At 41.6% G+C, this 17,595-nt stretch overlaps 5 protein-coding genes across 13 annotated transcripts; 2 read left to right on the forward strand and 3 right to left on the reverse strand.

Annotated features, from left to right (window-relative positions):
• Positions 1–2,109: 2,109 nt before the first annotated feature.
• On the reverse strand, positions 2,110–3,625 carry Yellow-g2 (L-dopachrome tautomerase yellow-g2). The gene is made up of 3 exons (XM_076766122.1): positions 3,371–3,625; positions 3,050–3,305; positions 2,110–2,736 (listed from the first exon to the last, which is right to left on the reverse strand). Exons 1-3 carry the CDS (start codon positions 3,622–3,624, stop codon positions 2,113–2,115), a joined length of 1,134 nt encoding a protein of 377 aa, XP_076622237.1. The 5' UTR covers position 3,625; the 3' UTR covers positions 2,110–2,112.
• A 270-nt stretch (positions 3,626–3,895) lies between these two features.
• Yellow-g (L-dopachrome tautomerase yellow-g) lies at positions 3,896–5,872 on the forward strand. The gene is made up of 3 exons (XM_076766121.1): positions 3,896–4,864; positions 5,112–5,526; positions 5,634–5,872. Exons 1-3 carry the CDS (start codon positions 4,373–4,375, stop codon positions 5,864–5,866), a joined length of 1,140 nt encoding a protein of 379 aa, XP_076622236.1. The 5' UTR covers positions 3,896–4,372; the 3' UTR covers positions 5,867–5,872.
• Positions 5,873–7,417: 1,545 nt separating this feature from the next.
• Positions 7,418–17,542, forward strand: Mrpl38 (mitochondrial ribosomal protein L38). Of its 4 annotated transcripts, none has more exons than XR_013079821.1 (8): positions 7,418–7,630; positions 7,687–7,839; positions 7,920–8,247; positions 8,328–8,486; positions 8,573–8,709; positions 8,783–9,129; positions 16,955–17,249; positions 17,387–17,542. XR_013079821.1 is itself a non-coding variant. In XM_076766541.1 (6 exons), exons 1-6 carry the CDS (start codon positions 7,492–7,494, stop codon positions 9,073–9,075), a joined length of 1,209 nt encoding a protein of 402 aa, XP_076622656.1. In that variant the 5' UTR covers positions 7,418–7,491; the 3' UTR covers positions 9,076–9,740. The 4 variants fall into 4 exon arrangements, 1 of the variants encoding a protein (XP_076622656.1); XR_013079822.1 differs by lacking the exons at positions 16,955–17,249; positions 17,387–17,542 and adding exons at positions 11,506–11,632; positions 12,599–12,868; XR_013079820.1 differs by lacking the exons at positions 16,955–17,249; positions 17,387–17,542 and adding an exon at positions 12,599–12,868.
• LOC143342861 (uncharacterized) lies at positions 9,195–12,486 on the reverse strand. Its single transcript, XM_076767146.1, has 10 exons — positions 12,384–12,486; positions 12,021–12,289; positions 11,839–11,943; positions 11,606–11,776; positions 11,058–11,306; positions 10,821–10,966; positions 10,364–10,510; positions 9,757–10,037; positions 9,428–9,595; positions 9,195–9,325 (listed from the first exon to the last, which is right to left on the reverse strand). The coding sequence occupies exons 1-10, from the start codon at positions 12,484–12,486 to the stop codon at positions 9,222–9,224; spliced, it is 1,743 nt and encodes a 580-aa protein (XP_076623261.1). The 3' UTR covers positions 9,195–9,221.
• Positions 13,234–16,961, reverse strand: Hig (locomotion-related protein hikaru genki). 6 transcript variants are annotated; one of them, XM_076766540.1, is made up of 10 exons: positions 16,654–16,961; positions 15,613–15,695; positions 15,292–15,454; positions 14,917–15,051; positions 14,690–14,824; positions 14,485–14,628; positions 14,148–14,369; positions 13,848–14,063; positions 13,674–13,762; positions 13,234–13,607 (listed from the first exon to the last, which is right to left on the reverse strand). In XM_076766540.1, the coding sequence occupies exons 1-10, from the start codon at positions 16,805–16,807 to the stop codon at positions 13,491–13,493; spliced, it is 1,458 nt and encodes a 485-aa protein (XP_076622655.1). In that variant the 5' UTR covers positions 16,808–16,961; the 3' UTR covers positions 13,234–13,490. The 6 variants fall into 6 exon arrangements, with proteins under 6 accessions (XP_076622655.1, XP_076622654.1, XP_076622652.1 ...); XM_076766539.1 differs by having other exon boundaries at positions 14,148–14,360; positions 14,917–15,090; XM_076766537.1 differs by having other exon boundaries at positions 14,917–15,090.
• Positions 17,543–17,595: the final 53 nt, after the last annotated feature.

Here is a 17,595-nt window from a genome sequence, read left to right on the forward strand (position 1 = left end):
GGCATTATGTTTTCTTAATTTTTTACCGGCAGAAATAGCCAGAATGTTGTTATCGTCGAAGAATTAGAACGATCGACTGTCAATTAGAAATCTGATTGGTGGAAGGCTAACAACTAGAGCGCCCGACTCGATACGCAATTTCCAATTCCCAATTCCCGTCGGGTTCGATCTTTTTTTTTACTTTTATACGTTCTTAGAGTGTCTCCGAGTGATTAGACGTGCCCCAAGGTTTAGTAATCGACCTGCCTTCGAAAACACTAACGACCGATACGAATTTCGAGATAATTACTGGCGCGTAAAAAGGAACGGGAACGTGCTTATCTAATTTTGTTGCTTTCTACGGTTACGGTAGCGGTAATTAAATAATCGACGATACGCGTAATCTTTCGATGAACGATCAAGATAAAACAGTAAAGCTATAAATATTTTTAAGACATAGAAGACATTGCATTATTCATAACATCTATATTTGGTGGATGAATAAGTGAAAGGGGAAATTTATTGTATAAACAGCGATAAATTATCGACGAACGAGTCGAAATTCCGTAACGGTCTAAGCGAGCCACTTCTTGAAAACTATTTTAAATTATACAAGTAAATAGATTAATTAAAACTGAGAATAAAAATTGTTAAATTGAACGGCGCGGCGCTTTGATCGCCTAATCGATCGCCATAAATCAACGTGTCGATCGCTCACGACCTTCCCACCATAAGTACCAATCAGTTTTTCTTTTCCACCGTAAGTCACGCTATCGACGGACGCTCGTCGAATGTTGCAAAAGCCTAATTATACGAAATTACGATCATGGTCAGTTAACGTACGTGTAACGTTAAAGTACTCCGCGTAAAAGAGCCAGCTCGGGATATCGCATAATTTGCACAAGTAACTCGTAAAACTTGAAATTCGTTTCAGAGGTGAAAAGAAAATTGTCGAAGGAGAATGAAACGAATTCGTCGAAACCAAGAACGAGGAGCGAGATACGGCACAAATGGGTACATTAAAACCGTAAATTTATTAATCGAGATAAAGTTACGCGTACTGGCGGTAATATTACGTACATACATAGTATATGTACGCAATGTTTCGATTTTAACGCGTTCTATCTACGTAGTATACATAGTATGTACATGTATGAAACGCAGAGTTTCCATTCCAGATTTATTACCCGCGTTTCACGCGTTCCGGTTCTTTTCAACGGTAATTAATACCCAAAAGTAAATAACAAGTGACGAGAATGGGTAGTGGAGACGCGTAACAAAATACACTTGTACTTTCACCGATCAGGATCGCGTTCAACCGGGAACCAAATTTGATACCAAATATCAATTTTCATCGAAAGTATATTCTTGGTTCGCAGAAACGCGCGATTAGGACTTGTAACGATGATACCGATGGACGTTTTCTTTTTATTTGCGAAAGACTCACGGAACCGTACTCGAGGCTTGCTTTAAGCAAAGGATATCGAACAACGACTCTTCTTTTTATCTATTTTTCACTCAGCCGTAAGTAAAAATTAATTCTTTTTTTTTTTTTACATTTCCACGAATAACAGCGAGCAACGAATCGATCGCAATCACCAATTAGTATATTATCGATTCTGCCTGCCCTTTCCTTCGTTTCACATTACATCGGATCATAGATGGCTGAATTTAAACGGGAGTTGAAGTGTTTCACATAAACGTGTAACAAGCAAAGCAAAGCAAAGCAAACTAATCGCGATCGAACGCCGCTGAACGGGTGATTGTAAGAGAGAAAGGTTCCATTTTTTTTGTCTGACAAAGTCCCCCTGTAACAGGGTACATATAGCCAACATCACGAAACGATTTGCATCTTGATTTATAGACCCGGTCTATATTCCATTGGCGTAGAAATCACTGCGATTCCGCATAAAATTCCGTCCTAATGTCCAATTTTCCATTCAGTTTAAGACGGAATCGAACGTTCAGAACCGTTTTAATAAACTATTCCAAGGGGGCTACCTCGGAACCTCTGCGTTAAACATCGACGACATCTCGAGTATGTATATGAAGGGAAAGGGAACCGGGTTGACCAAACAAGTAGAAATTCTATTCTAAAGATCGTTTAATCGGTTAAGCGAGGAATGATGATCGTCACATAATGGTAAGCGCTTGGTTGGCGCCGCATCCAACGGTGCCCTGCATATAATCTGGGAAGTTTGACTCCAACACGCGCATCCTGTTCCTCTTGTAATCAGCGAGAACGTGAGTAGCGAGGGAGCACTCCTGGCTGGTGTATACCAATTGGAAGTTTCTCGAATCGAACGACGTGCTGGCGTCCCATCTGTAAACGTCCGCTTCGCCCTCGTAGCGGAAGAAGAGGGCGCTGCCATTGTCCGTGCCCAAGAGGACCATTTTTCTTTGCTTCTGGCCAAGATCGTGGACCCTTCCATTCGCGGAACCATTTCGCAAGTGCTCGGTACGGATCGAGAAGAGGCGACTTCCGCTCAAGTAGGTGAAGACCAGGCAGGTGCTTCCGTCTGAACGTCGCAGAAGGCCGAGGTACAAAACGTCTCTTCGCGTACAGCCGGCGGCGACGGCTTGGGGCAAGACAACGCGATAACCACGGCCGGAAGTCACGTCGTAGACTAGGATTGCTCGCGTGGCAGCGTCGGACACGTAGATGAACACCCGCCCGTCCGGACTGTAGTCCGACACCACGTATTGGAGACGGGACGTCGGACTTGTTAGACCAGTCAGCTCCACCGTCTTCACCAGCTGCGGCATAAATGACGAGGGGCGTGAGTAATTTCTGCGATTTCAAGGCATTACACGATTACTCCTGTTGCGGGTCGAATAGATTAACTCTTTCGCAAATCGTGTTCTTTCAAAATATGTTGCGCACACAAGTACGTTCGTAACAAACTACTCGTTATCTAACTCGAGTAGATGAGGTCTTTTAAGGAGATACAGGTCGTCGGTTAATTCCTATTTACTTATTTTGTGGAACGGTGGCTCACGTTTCGCGGTCTTAACAAGCAACATTCGTCGGAACAACGATGCAAGGGCAAACGATACGCGATACACTTGCCTTTCCAGTATTCACGTTCAGAGCAACAACTTTCGGCGGACATTTCCGTACAGGTTCCTCCAGAGTGTTCACCACTCCAGTGTCGAGAACCCAAAGGATGTTCTGGGGGTCCAAATAAAGGTCCACTGCGTTTTGCAAAGCGCTGCAGGTTCCTTCCTCTTGCACGGACCAGCAGGGATAAGGAACCAGATTGGCTTCACAGCTGTTGTCCTTTAAAGACACTTTGGCCAAAGTTGCTGGCACTCCAGACTTGAATCTACGTTAAAAACCAACTTGATAAAGCCCCTGTCGAATATTCGGGACCGGTTAGTCGAGGCATACCTGGGTAGAGCCACAATGGCGTCGTCCTTGCTGATAGCGGCCCTGCTGGCGATCACGTTCTTCGAGATGTAACGTCCACTGTTCTTGAACATGTTTTTCGTGGCGGTGCATGGCCACTCGAACGATCCACCGGTCCATTTCACGCTAAAAGTGTGATCAGGTTCCGTCGCGATACCGATTTGATCGTCTGTCGTAGCGGAAACGACGGCGATCGTCACCATCAACAAGGATAGAAACTTTCCCATAAAAATCATCTTGTAAGAGCTTTACGAAGAATTCTTGTCGATCGAACTCGACTGAACTGACGAATCTCGAGGATTGCGCCAATTATATACGGACCTTCTGCGTCTCCAGCGTTACGAAAGACTCTAGTTTGTCAAAATATTTTTCATAAACGTGAAACCGTTCCGCGTTCCGTTTCTTACGATTTCTACGACCGAGAAAATTCGTGAGACTCGTCGTTCTACACCTTCTACTTAACAATTTCGTAACATTAATAAATTCGACTAAACAAAATAAATAAGACGTCTCTACTACGATTCTTGCAACCTTTTATCCAGATATTATAATTTACCGGTATTTTCCAAACGTTCCAAGTACTTCCGCAAATCAATTCTGTACGTGTCAATGAAATAATTTTGTCAATTAAACACTTGCTCAACGTTTTATTATTTAGTAAACGCCTGACGAAGATACGTTTCCTTGTTGCCCTCTACGTCCCGTGCAGCCTTGTCCGGCCGGAAATATTGCGACAGACGGAACAATATGTTGTTTAATAAATACACAACTCGTGCTCGACGAGGGTGTTGTGGAATTTCTCGATTCGCGTGTGTATATAAGCATAAAGTCGAATATAAAATTCGCTCGTTCGAACATCTTGGTCCATTCTCGACGAAAACTCGCGTAACTAGTAGTCTTTAAGTGGTCTTGAAAGTAAATCTATCGGTGTTTTGAAATTATTGCGAAAAGGCTAACAGAGTAATAACTAAATCGTTTAGCAAGATGAAAAGATTCCTCGTGGTCGTCTGCTTGGCGGTTTTGGCAGCAAAAATGGCGCTAGGCCGTAACGAACAATTACAGTTGGAAGATTTATCGATAACGTTGTCGGGACAGACTCTGGACTGGCCTTGTCAGAGTACAAAGAACATCTACGAGACCAGTGGTCGTTACATTGCTAGGAATGTGATCGCCACCAGGGCACAGGTGTACAAGGACCAAGTGATCCTGGCAATGCCACGCTACAAGCCTGGCGTACCCTTCACTCTCGGTTCCGTTTCCCTCAAGGCGAAACACTGTTCGCCAAAGGTAGCTCCGTTCCCTTGCTGGCCAATCCAGGAAGAAGGGAACTGCCAGGCTCTGCAGAGCGCCGTCGACATTGTCCTGGACATGCAAGACATCCTCTGGGTTCTCGACGTTGGCATCGTTAACACTCTGGAGCAGCCTGTGCGAAGATGTCCCCCCAAAGTGGTCGGACTCAACGCTAACACTGGAAAGGTACGCTGTAATTTCATTCGGTTCTGTTTGCAATTCAACAACTGAATCTATGGTTCGATATACGAGGGTTAACAACTCGAGGTTTATGCAACATTAATATCAATAACGGTAAACTGACGGAACTTATTCCCTGCTAGATTAATTCATTTCTGCAACAATCGAGGTTTTAACTTTCTTTAAATATTTTTATTAATAAGAGTAGAACGTCTACCCTATAACGATGGAAATGACCGCGGGGCGATTCCAGGTGGTAAAGGTGATCGATCTGAGTTCGTTGGTGGACGCGTCGTCTCGCCTGCAATACATGGCCGTCGACTACGCGGAGGATGGTCAGGTTTACGTGTACGTTTCCGACGCCGGCACCCGGGCCATAATCGTTTACAACGTCACCGCTGATACCGGCTATCGCGTGGTGCTTCCGAGGGCAGTCACTTCCGGCGCTGAAAAGAGGGACGCTCTCTACTTGGCGCTAATCAGGAGAAGCTGCGGCACGCAGCTACTCTATTTCACCTATCTGGGCTCTAACCGAATCTTCGCCATCAGAGCTACCAACCTGAGAGCCGGAAACGCGAACGGATCCGTAGCGGAGGTTGGCATCAAGAAAAACAAAATCGTTTTACTGGGAACCGACAACGGATCGGCGATCTTTTTCAGAATTAAGGGTAAGGGAGCAACGCTTATTAAATATAATATAATCGTTGCGAACTGGCGACAATTAAAAATAGTCTGATCAATTTTTCGAATAAAACGTTTGCCGGTTGATATTTAGGCGACGCGAACATCTACATGTGGAACACAGAGACTCCGTTCGTGATGGACAACTTCCTGTTGGTCCAAAAGGGCAGCGATTGCAGACTGCCAACCGCAGTCATCCCCGGTTACAAGAGACTCATGTGGGTGATCGAGAGCAACTTCCAGGATTATATCGAGAACGCTGTCAGCTGTTCCGGCGCCTCTGTGTCTCTTCATCCCCTGATCAACACTTGCGACGATCACTATTAAATATTTCAAGCGACAAAACAGTGCCGCTCGATCCACGATTAGATCTCGCTTACAAATGTCAACCACCGTCCGACACGAATGTCTGACTCTTACTGCATAAACAGTAACACATACGTCAACGAATAAATTCGTTTATAATAATTGCATTCCTTTTATTGTCCGCGTCTAAAACGTTCGATCATCCAGTCTACTAATTAATCACCACTGGTATATGATTTATACCTACGACCCTCGATGCTTGAATATTTTCCAAATTTACTGTGTTGCAACATATTGTTTTGCGATTTCAGTCACGTAGTTTACGTATCTTTGCTACAATTCCGATCGAAGAAATGAATACTCGAATTTCTCCATATTTTCGTACCTATTGTTTCCAATAATTATTAATTAACATCAGGCAATAGTTGAAATAATGCTCGATAGCGTCAGTTGTATAAATAATTGTTTTTAATACCATTTTGCGTCGAATATTCATTTTTCGATCAAAGGCATCGTGAACTGTTGATCGATCGGTCAACTCGCCACGGACGGTCTTGAGGGTAACTGCGGGTGACGAACACACTCTGTCCTCTAGGCTGGCGGACGTGGCGGAACCTCGTGTACGAAAAGACACGTATCGACTAATCTAGTTTCTAAGGAGAACTTGGATTCCAACTATCTCTCTTCGGGTCTCCAGTCGCAGCAACCTCCTCGTGGTGAGACCTGGTAATCGGTGTCACCCACGATAGACAAGTTATTCTTCGTGGCTGACACCGAGCTAATGGCTGCGAATTTAGGATTGTTTCTTTATATAATTTAGATTTATAGTTGGGCAGGTGTTTGGTTAACCATTATGTTGGGCAGGTTATTTTTATTTCAAGACAAATTCTTTCAACTCTCTTTGTTGGTTGTGCATCTTTCATTAATTGCACAGTCACAGAAGATCTTTATTAATGGAGGGTGGTTGGGACCTCCATGGTTCTCCAGCGTTTTAAGGTACATATTAGTATTTTAATATGCAAGATCCATACGTACAGTTACACATTTCTGGTTGGATCTTCAGTCTCTTATTAGGCACTATTATAGTAGAAGCAACCATTTACGAATAAATAATTAATAATCAAGTACATATTGGTAGTTTAATAATCAGGATTCGTATGTGCAGTTGCACATTTAAATTTCGTTTCTAAAAAACATGTGCTCACACGTATTGGCATTTTGTTAGGTTTTTCATCTGTCGATTGGGCAGTTGTTTTAAGAACTCGACCTTCGTAGCTCATTTAAAACTTTTCGATAGCTTCTCTCTTAAATATGTAGGTATTGAAAGGAAGGGTGGTTGGGGCGAGTCTTGTTACGCCGCAACCTCCATGCGGTGAGACCTGGATCATATTATTTACTATGTAATTATTAATTGGATAGCAAATAATATGATCTAATGGCTACGATCCGCGTTTCATAGGTTATCGGAAATATACATAGAGCTTCTTCGCTAGATTAGTTTCGATTGGCATGGCCGGTAGCGCTGCAGTCTTTTTCCATTCTACTCTAGAGATCACTCTAGATCAGTTGAGATTCATGGACGATTTTTTCGAATCGATAACCTCTCTCGTTGCCACATACCAGTCTTTATTTTAAATTATTTAATTATGGCAAATAGAGGTTTTCAAATCTTTACTAAAGATTTTCTACCCTCTATGAAAATTCGTGTAGAACAAATTCGAAATGGACATCATATACGAGGGAAACCACCAATGATTGCTCGTACTTTAAAGCAGCGACTCGAATGTAAGGAAAGACGAATGTTTTTTAGATCGGTGGAATTCTAATAGCATTTCTTTCAGCCCTGAACGAGACAGATCCAACCGTATCGTTTCAAGTAAATATAGGTTTTGCCGTGCCAAAGCCTTCGAAGAAAGTGACTGAAACTTGGTACACGGAAAGGAAGGTTAGAAAATCAAATCCTGAAATAGAGAAACAAGCGAGGAATAGATCGTGTATGTAACAAATTTACCACCGTAATATGGTATGCCTGCAACAACGTTAAAACGATATTTCTTATTCTCGATCTTTATAGTATCTGTCGATTTAAACCGAGTAAAAGAAATTTGGTTAAAAACATGTAGCATGTTTCATAATCGTAAAATCGCTAAACATTACGGAGTCTTTAAAGATTTATTCGGTGATGCGTATTTTTCACCCGTCGTACCATTAGAAATCAACTACGAAGTAAAAGACAACGTATTAGCTAGCGTATATACAGGAAATGTTATAAAACCTAACGAAGCTTGCAAGTCCCCGATCGTTAAATACGATGCACGATCCGACAGTTTATGGACTCTTGTAATGAGTACTCCGGATGGCAACATGCAAAATTCAAATAACGAATACTGCCATTGGTTTCTGTGAGTAATTCTTATCGTTGGTTGACTCTGGTAGGCGATCCATCGGAATTAACATAGCACAGCGATGCTTTTCATTTTAGTGGAAATATTCCAGAGAACAAGCTGGAACAGGCGGATGAAATAATAGACTATTTAAGACCAATTCCGCCTAGAGGCGTTGGTTATTATCGCTATATATTTGTGCTTTATAAGCAAAACGAGCGTCTAGATTACACGGACTATAAAAAAACTCAACCCTGGTAATTTAAAAACCGCTACCGTGTTCAAACGTTTATGCGTATCTACTCTTATAACTTTTGTTTTACATTCTGTATATAATTTGTAGTTTACGATTAAAAGATCGGGATTGGAACACATTGGAATTTTACCGTAAATATCAAGACCATCTTACTCCGGCTGGTTTAGCATTTTATCAGAGCGACTGGGATCCTACGGTGACACAGTTTTATCATTCGATGTTAGGTACACATAATTTTTAATTTCGAATTTATCGATGCTCGACGAATGTTATAAATTTGTAATGTTACTTTTGCAGAGACAAAGGAACCGATATTTCAGTACGATTTTCCAAAACCATACGTAAAACCACAAACATGGTTTCCCGTGAAAGAAGCATTTAATCTTTATTTGGATAGGTATAGAGATCCGAAAGAGATAACGAAAGAATTTCTATTAAAAAAGTTAAAAAACGTTCATCCTTTTAAAGAAGCAAAACCACCTCTGAAATATCCGAATGCATATGCTTTCGGGAAGGATGTACCATCTTGGCTAAGATTGGAACTGAAGAAGGAACGCATGGGATGGGGTCGAGTTAATGATATAAAATAAAGTGTTTTCTGACATTTACGATGCATTGTACAAAGAGACATTACTATACCGTAGGTAAGCCAGCATTTAATTGTAAATTTTTCTTAAATGCTAATGGATACCGCGTAGTCTAATGATTTTCCATAAAAATGAAAAAACCAGAGGCATCATTCTAGTTGCAAATAGGTTTCTACCGCACGTCTGCTTCTTAACTTGATCTCGGCTCGCGTTGGTATCGACGAATCGATAACTTCATGCTCGACAAATAGGCCTATGAAATGCATCGTATAAAAATGTTTCAACGATAAAACAAAGTTATTTAAAGGCCAACGTTCACGTTAATTTATTATTAACGCGTAATTGCTCGTCTTACCTGTTGGTTCTAATTTTAAATTGTCAAACTTTAATCTTGAATGATAGTCGGAGACGTAAGTTTGATATAAATCCTTTGCTCTTTGTTCTCTATCCTTGTCAAATTCAAAGTTACTCATTCCAAACAATGCTCCTACTTTTCGACTTACGGTAGATAATAATGTCAAACCTACAGAGTAAGTGTAATACGTTATCCGAGTTTTAAAGACGATCTACTACTACCACCGATTTTCAACATTGACCGCAAAAGAAAAGAAAGAAAGAAAATAAAATAAAAGTATTCATTATCGGATAACGATACTGATAAAACGAAACACCATTCGTATTTACCTTCCGTTTCCATTTTGTCTATTATCGGTAAGGGAATTTCGTCCATTTCGTCCGTATCGTCCTTCTCTTCTTTCGTCGATCTTTTATGACTTTGCTTTCTCGGCGTTTTAGCAACCCCCCCTCCCCTTCTAACGCAAACCAACATGGCTACCATAGTTTGCAACGCAGCTCTTATCCCCATTAATAATTCACCGTGAACTTTCCTCGAGTTTTTCTGCTCGAATTCACGTTCTTTTTGGATCGCGATTTGTTCCAATAAAATGGTTTTGTCTGCGTTATATCTATAGAGAAGTTGATGGAATTTCGTTCGTCTTGTTACGTAGCGAATACGTAAAAATGTTGCGTTGTCACATTTAAAGTCGAGCAATTTTATCATGGAATAAAAATGTTTGATTCGTTCGTAAACATGCATCTGTTTACGTTTCGTTAGTAAATTCTATGTATATTAACGGATTCTTTAAACTGATAACTAGGCGAGCGAAGCTGCGAACAAGAGCTAATCAACGAACGAATCTAACATTTGTATGCGTTATTTGGAAATGAAAGTTGAGCAATCGTGCACGACATAGAGTGAAAGAACGTGAAAACGCGTAGCGGCGTTACTTACTCTTCTGCATTCGCTATAAGAGAGTGCTCTACTTCCGAGAGAGTGGATAAAGCATCGTTTTTCTGGCTCAACAACGAATCGCGTTCTTTTACGTTACGATCGAATTGCTCGAGCAACCGTGTTCTTTGCTTAGTTTGGTCCTCCAGTCTAATCGAAGCAAGCGAAAACGAAGAAAGTTAGGCGGGGCAACGGTCGTAAGAAGTTTGTCTAGTTCCTCGGTAAAAAGAAAAAGAAATAAAAAATGCTTATTCGAATTTTAGGCGTCTTTGTGCTGTCTTTGCCTTTGTACCGTATGGGGTTATATTAAATTGTTTTGATAGAAACGTTTGAAAATTCGATCGAATGGCTCGGGAAGAAAGAAAGAAAGCACAACAGTGGACGGGATGAAATGCATCTTGTTTGTTGTTCGTGCGTCGAGAAAAAAAAGTAGGCAGTGTTAGAAAACGAATGGCAATACCTTGACAGCAACTCTCGATAGGAACGTACAAGCAGCGATTCTTTAACTTTATCGAATATTTCTTCCAAGGATTTTATTTGCTTTTCGATGGTAACGTTCGATGTAGTCGTAGCGCGTGTAATTTCCACAGTGAACATCGTTTCGCTCTGTGACACGCATAATGTACAGAATGAGGTTTAGTCGTAAAATCGAGATATTTTTTGGTTTAGTTGTTGCATACCGTAGCCCGCAACTTACTTCGGTTCGAATCAACGACTGCGCGAACGACCATAGATCTTGGACCTGGCCGCGAACAAACGCTAACGCATGTTCTCTCTCCTTCATGTTGTCCCATACCTTTTGAGTAATTCGTTTACGCTTATCGCCGATGTCATCCGACTCTTCGATCGCGAGTTGTCCGATTATTGTCGTTTTATATATTATTTCGCTTTGAGTTTGTTGATCTTGTTTTAACGCGTTCAATAAGACCCCGTGATGCACCGCGTCCTGCGCAGACATTTTAAATTTGATGAAAAGGTGAATGGTAGTGATCTGGGCGTCGATACGAGTGTAAATGAAACACGTTTGTGCACGAATAAAATAAGATTGGTGCAAGTTAATATAATATGCGTGTATAATCGCATAATCGCGATACTCCTCGTTTAGAAGATCGCGGCATTTAAACGTAACGTTCGTTTTATCGTAGGATCGTTTGGACGACCGTGCTTATCGAGAATAGGATTCGATCGCTACTTTTATTTTCGTATCGGTGAATATTTTATTTGTTGATAAAAGGTGGCTGGCACCTTTTTTAAAATTCCGAGCATAGAAGCGTACGTAATGTTTACAGCCTTGGCTGCATTCTGCTTAGCTATGGATTGCTGATAACGCGTCACCAGTTGCTGTTGCGTTTGCTCTTGAGCCCATGGTTCCTCTTGTTCTCGCGCATAGTCGTTTAACAGTTTTGCATGCTGTAGCTAGAAATAAACGCTTATTACGCTACGTATGTGCGTATACATATGTATGAGATAAAACGTACCTGCAGCTCGAAAGATCGTTTAATTTTTCTTTTTTTTTCGTAACGAAGCTTATCTAGTTGACGACGTTTTCGATGATTCTCCTCGTAGATAGAGTCGTAAATATACTGCGATCGATACATGTAGATGTACACAATATGTAAAATTTTTGCACAAGTAGTTGCGTACTTGTATATATACTTACCTCTGTTTTTCGGCCCTTACACTTCAACTGTAAATCTTTCCGATCATGCAACAAATTATACGTACGAGATTTCGCGATTCCGTTTACCGTCTCGCTTACAATTCGACGATATTTCCTCACATCCTCTCGAAACGAACCCAATCGCAACGATATTCTCTTGTTTGTTTTTACAGCATGTTGAGATTTTAGCTTTTTCTCACGCTCTATACGTTTTCGGAGTAAATCAGGTGTAAATCTAGGTGTTTGTTCGTCTATTGTTTCGATTAATCCTCGTTATAAGAGACGAAAAAGAATAAAACGCAAACTCGGTAGAACGTTGTTAGATGTGTGATTAAATATACATGTATGTATGTATTTTCCAACCATATAACTTTAATATTCCTCGATATTGATCCAATTTGTCTTTCGTTGTCCACCTTCCGTCCTTGATTCCACGATACGTCTCGGCTCGTTTGCTAGAAAACATTTCGCAAGCCTAACTCGCTACGGATTTCTTTCTATCGCGCTTTACTTGTTGCGTGCCACCCTCCACGAAGAACCGAATAATATTATCTGAAAATAAGCGACTGTCTTTTCAGGTAGAATCCAGAGGAGAGGATTTGTCAAGAATTTGTCATTTTAAAGAATAACGGAACTTTATTTTACACGTCAAGTTGGAAACGAGTAGCTTCTCAGTAGCTTGCCGAGAAGGGGTCCGATGGGATCCGATGGGGTCCAGTTTATTCTCCTAGCAGTTCAGTTTCCTCCTTGTTTCCACGACGATGGAATTTTTCTACTATTTCTCTTCGAATCCAACATCTTGTTCCGTCGTATACAATATCAATAAACTAAATGTTGCAAACTGTAAATGTTTTAATTAAACATATCGGATATAAGGTAAAAATTGCGAAAATCGTATATCGACAGAATTAGGTGTGCATCTCCTCTCTACCCATCACTTTCTCGTCCTTGTTCGTTCGATTCTGTTTTACTCGACGATCGTCGATTGTCTCGTTAACGTCGCTATTGCGACGGAATAACAACGGCGACGGCGACGGCAACGACAACGACAACGCAACGACAACGACAACGACAACGACGTTCTAATAATTGAAGATTTCTATCATCGTACTATTACGTACTAAAAAGGTTAACTCGACGAATCTAACGTCGAACGGAAATCTTTCGAGTTTGTTTCTCGATAATGGACGTATCGAGAGGCCGATTGATATGTATACATATAGTATGTATCGTTTATTTCATAAATAAACAAACAAACAAACAATCGATATTTAAACGTGTACGATATTCGGAAAGATAATAGACGTCGGTTTGAATTATTTTCGGATCGTTAGGCGAGTTGTGATTATTACGGTTTATTATATGCGTGTTAGTACGGTTTATCGATTGTGCGTTCGTTCGCCGCGGTTGTTAATTGTAACGTATGTACATACTACTCGCGTTGGTAGTCGAAACGTTATCTCGTCTGGTTCAAACGTCTTTGTACGATCTGCAAGGGGGAGGTGGTGCACTCCATATGCCATTTTCTCGGCACGTTGGTTTCCGTACAGGCTCCAAAGGTGTCACGTATCCAGGCGAGCAGGTTACCTAGTCACCGCGTACGTAAAGTTTCGTTGAAAAGGATAAAATTTTATCGAATCGAGTTTTTCTTACCTGTATATTATCGCCAGGTTTGTACCAGAACTTGAGTGGTGCGATTCGTCCGTGAGGTGGATCGCCAGGATAAGAGCATCTTACTTTGCCTAGAAACCGAATCGAAACTATATATTTAACAGAAATAAAAATAACTTTTATAGCGATCCGATCGATTCGGTCCGATCTACTTACAAACTGGCGACGAGTGAGACCACGTTCCATTTTCGGTGCATATTATAGAGGCCTCGCCCAACAGTTGGTGCCCCGGCAAGCAAGCGAATCTTACGAGGGCACCGGCCTTGTGCACGCGGCTCCGACGCTGTTGTTTCCTTCCCGAGGATCCATGGCGATGCGTTTGCTCGACGATCCGTCCACTCTTTGGTATCGAGGGTGCCGGGCAGGTAATTTCTGCGTGGAACGGATCTTTAGTCGTCTCGTACCGAGACTTACGGTGATCATTTTCAAGAAAATATCCATCCGTACGATACTTACCCGTGCAACTGGGCATATCTCCGCTCCACGAACCATCCCCTTTGCATTCTATGCTCTGCAATCCCGATAATTTATGGCCCCACATACAAGCAAACACAGCTCTACCGCCAAAGGTATTATTGTACTCGAGAAGTTGCAACCACGTGTCGGTGAACGTGTTCATAGGCGGACATTCGATAGTCTCGCATCGTGGCATATCGCCGGACCATTTACCTGCGCAAACTAACCAACGTTAATAACTTTGGACCATAGTTGCCTTCCAAACACCGATTACCGATCATCTTTTTCTCATACGAACAACACGTATCGATTAAAAGATCATTTTTACAATGTTTACCATTGTATTGGCAGGTTATACCAGCGGCACCTTCCAGTCTGTAACCAACAGGACATTCGAATACTGCTCCGTGACCCATTCGTGCTCCTTGGATCTTTCCGATCAGCGGCGGTTCGGGAAGGCTCAGAACCGGGCACTGAACATCTGTAACGCGAATCAAGTAAATTTGTTAAAGCTCCTGCTTTTCCCTACCCGAATTACTTACCCACGACGATAACGCGGATCGAGTTTGATAGTCCGCGGGGTGTCGAGCATGTGTAGACACCGGAATCTTGAGTTTTCGCGTAATATATCGATAGTCGATACTTCCAGTCTCGTTCGCGAGCGGCGATCGCCCATCCTGTTTTTATTTAACAATTTTTTTTACAAAACGTTTCCTAGTTTTATAATTATCATCCGTGTAAAACGTAAATTCGCTCGCCGACCGCTTACCGGTTAAATATTGACGAAACGTCGATGTCCAAGTCCACTCCGGATTACCAAGTTTTCTATCGAAAAGACACTCTAAATGAAGAATGCTTCCTGGAAAGACTGCAAGGGCACCCGACGGTTCAACGGCAGCCGAACCTGCCGGTAATCCGAACACGATCGTTGGCGGTACGTCTTCTGTTTCTCCTCGAACAATCATCGGAGGAGAATCACTATACGAACATTCGTCTTGTCTCCGTTGAGAAAACCGTTTAACAATATCGAGAAATTCACGCATCGAATTTTATTTACATATTATTAAAATTCAGTTTTCGATCCGGTAAAAATGATCCTTGTGCGTATCATATCAATGTGTTAGGTCGCTTATAGATCGCTCACCGGTATAATTTGAAATTGCCGTTGTCGGAGTGCAGGAAGGTAGTTTTCCAACCCAACTTGCGTTACGGCAATGCAACAAGGAATCGCCGATAAGCTTGTATTTCCCGATTTCCCTGCATCTTATCGTCACCCGTTCTCCATGCGATACCGTAATTTTATCTACCTAGTACAAAACAGTCAACTCTACGTATTCTTCGTTTATTTATTTATTTATTTATTCGTTTGAAAGAACCGTTTAGGAAAATTAATATCTTACTGAAACAACAATTATTTTCTTTCCAATCCCAACTGTTTCCAAGTAATTAAGGGATTTATACTTACGGATATCGCGATATTTTTGTACGTAACGATCAAAAGTGGGTGCAGACCTTCGAGTTTGCAACCTCGTTGGAATCCGTCAACATCTGCAAGTAAATTATTACAGTATACGCCAATTACGAATTACTCGTATCAACGACGTATCTACATGTAGAAACTTTTAAGCGTGTTTCCGACATATGGATAAATTATCCTATTCGAAATAATTTATCTAAAGAAACTGAAACACCAACATACATAGTGCATAAAAATCCAAGCATATCTTATACGCGTAGCGTCGGAATATTATTATTAATTTTACATTTCGTATTCAAGTTGAAAAATACAGGGATATACATATGTATCGTAACGGATACAGATTATTGCGTCTATCTTTTATTTCCCGTGCAATTAACATTATGCGTGCGTGGTTAAATTTATCGAGCGCGTTCCATTATCGAAACGCGAATCACGTATTCGTAAAATCTTACATCTGCTGCTTTATATTTATGAAGCTAAATACACACGTAGTGGGTATATCGATGCGCATGCTCGTCGGCATGGTTTCGCCAAATGGTCGATACCATCTAACTGTTCCGAAGATTGCAAAGAACGCGCCTCCTTATCGATCCGTTTTCCCATGCTGCGCAAACATCTATCTACTTTAGTAACAACCCGACTATCGAATCAACCTTCCCAACAGAAATTTATCATCGCACAAATACATTCTGTTTCTTCTTTCATCGAACATAAATTCATACGCAAGTATACTATTTGCGTTACAGTACCGGCACAAACTCGAAATCTTTAACCGCGAAACGTCGCTAGTATACACTATTATCTACATATATGCCTGGATCTTGTTTCAATCGCCTTACGCGATGTGTTTAATTACACGCGCGTGTTCGCGCGTGTCTCGTTCGACGCGTGTTAGAGGAAAAAAGGAATCCCGCGTTGCGCAAACATTCTGAATCGATTTGCGCCCGATACTTGGTGCCCAACGTTAACAAAGGATTAATAAATCATGTACATATTCGCGACACACATTCAACGCACTACACGCACCTGCCTGTTGTTTTTGTTGTTGTTTTGCATCGCAAAATCCAGCCGTAGTTAGAACGAGTAACAAAAGAAAATGTCTCGTTGTTAACAGCGTCGCGCGACGGTATGCATGCTCAAACAATTTCCAATTCTTTCTTCTTTCCGTCTCGATGAACATACTGTCCGTCTTTGCATATCAGAACGAAATCCTATTCGGATTACGGCACTGAAACCCTGTTTTCACGCGAATACCGTATCGAAAATCGAACCAACTTTCGTACGTCGGACAATTATTCGTCTTCACTTTTCCCATTTCGTTTCACAGGTACAGCAATTTGCGCAATTTGCGCAATTTGCGCCAACGGGTCGAAAGCACTGCAACGCGAAGAAAGAAATGAATCGGGGCATCCGATCGACTAAAGCTCGGCTGACCGACGAAACGAACGTGCGCGCTTTTGAAAAATCGACGAACCGACCAGAAGAACGGACGTACACGACCGACCAACGATTAGCGGCACGGAAAACGTTACCGCTAACTTCATCGCTAACGTTCGTAAACGGCACGTATGTATGTAACATACCACCACCCACCGCACAACTATGGACAGAGTTATTACAAGGTAGATATACATATACATATATACATTTTCTAGTTGTTTTCAAACGCGCAGGCGTCTACCACGTTCCGTTATTCCGAACAATTTTTAACCAAACGATGCTTTTACTCCTTTCCTTGAATTTTTTTTCTTTCTTTCAGGAAATTATCACTCGGTCCCGACTATCTTCTCTCTTCCTTATTTTCCTTTCTGAAAAGAAATTCAACGTTACCAAGGATCGAACCGGATATGTCGCTACCCGTCTATTTCTCGACGCGACTGTAGCGATCGTCGGACCGTGGAAAATTACTTCCACCATGTATAATATCACAGCCTAACAACTATCTAACAAAATATTCAAAATTTACCG

The sequence above is a fragment of the Colletes latitarsis genome, chromosome 6, assembly GCF_051014445.1.
Source record: "Colletes latitarsis isolate SP2378_abdomen chromosome 6, iyColLati1, whole genome shotgun sequence".
NCBI classification, from domain to species: Eukaryota; Metazoa; Arthropoda; class Insecta; order Hymenoptera; family Colletidae; genus Colletes; species Colletes latitarsis.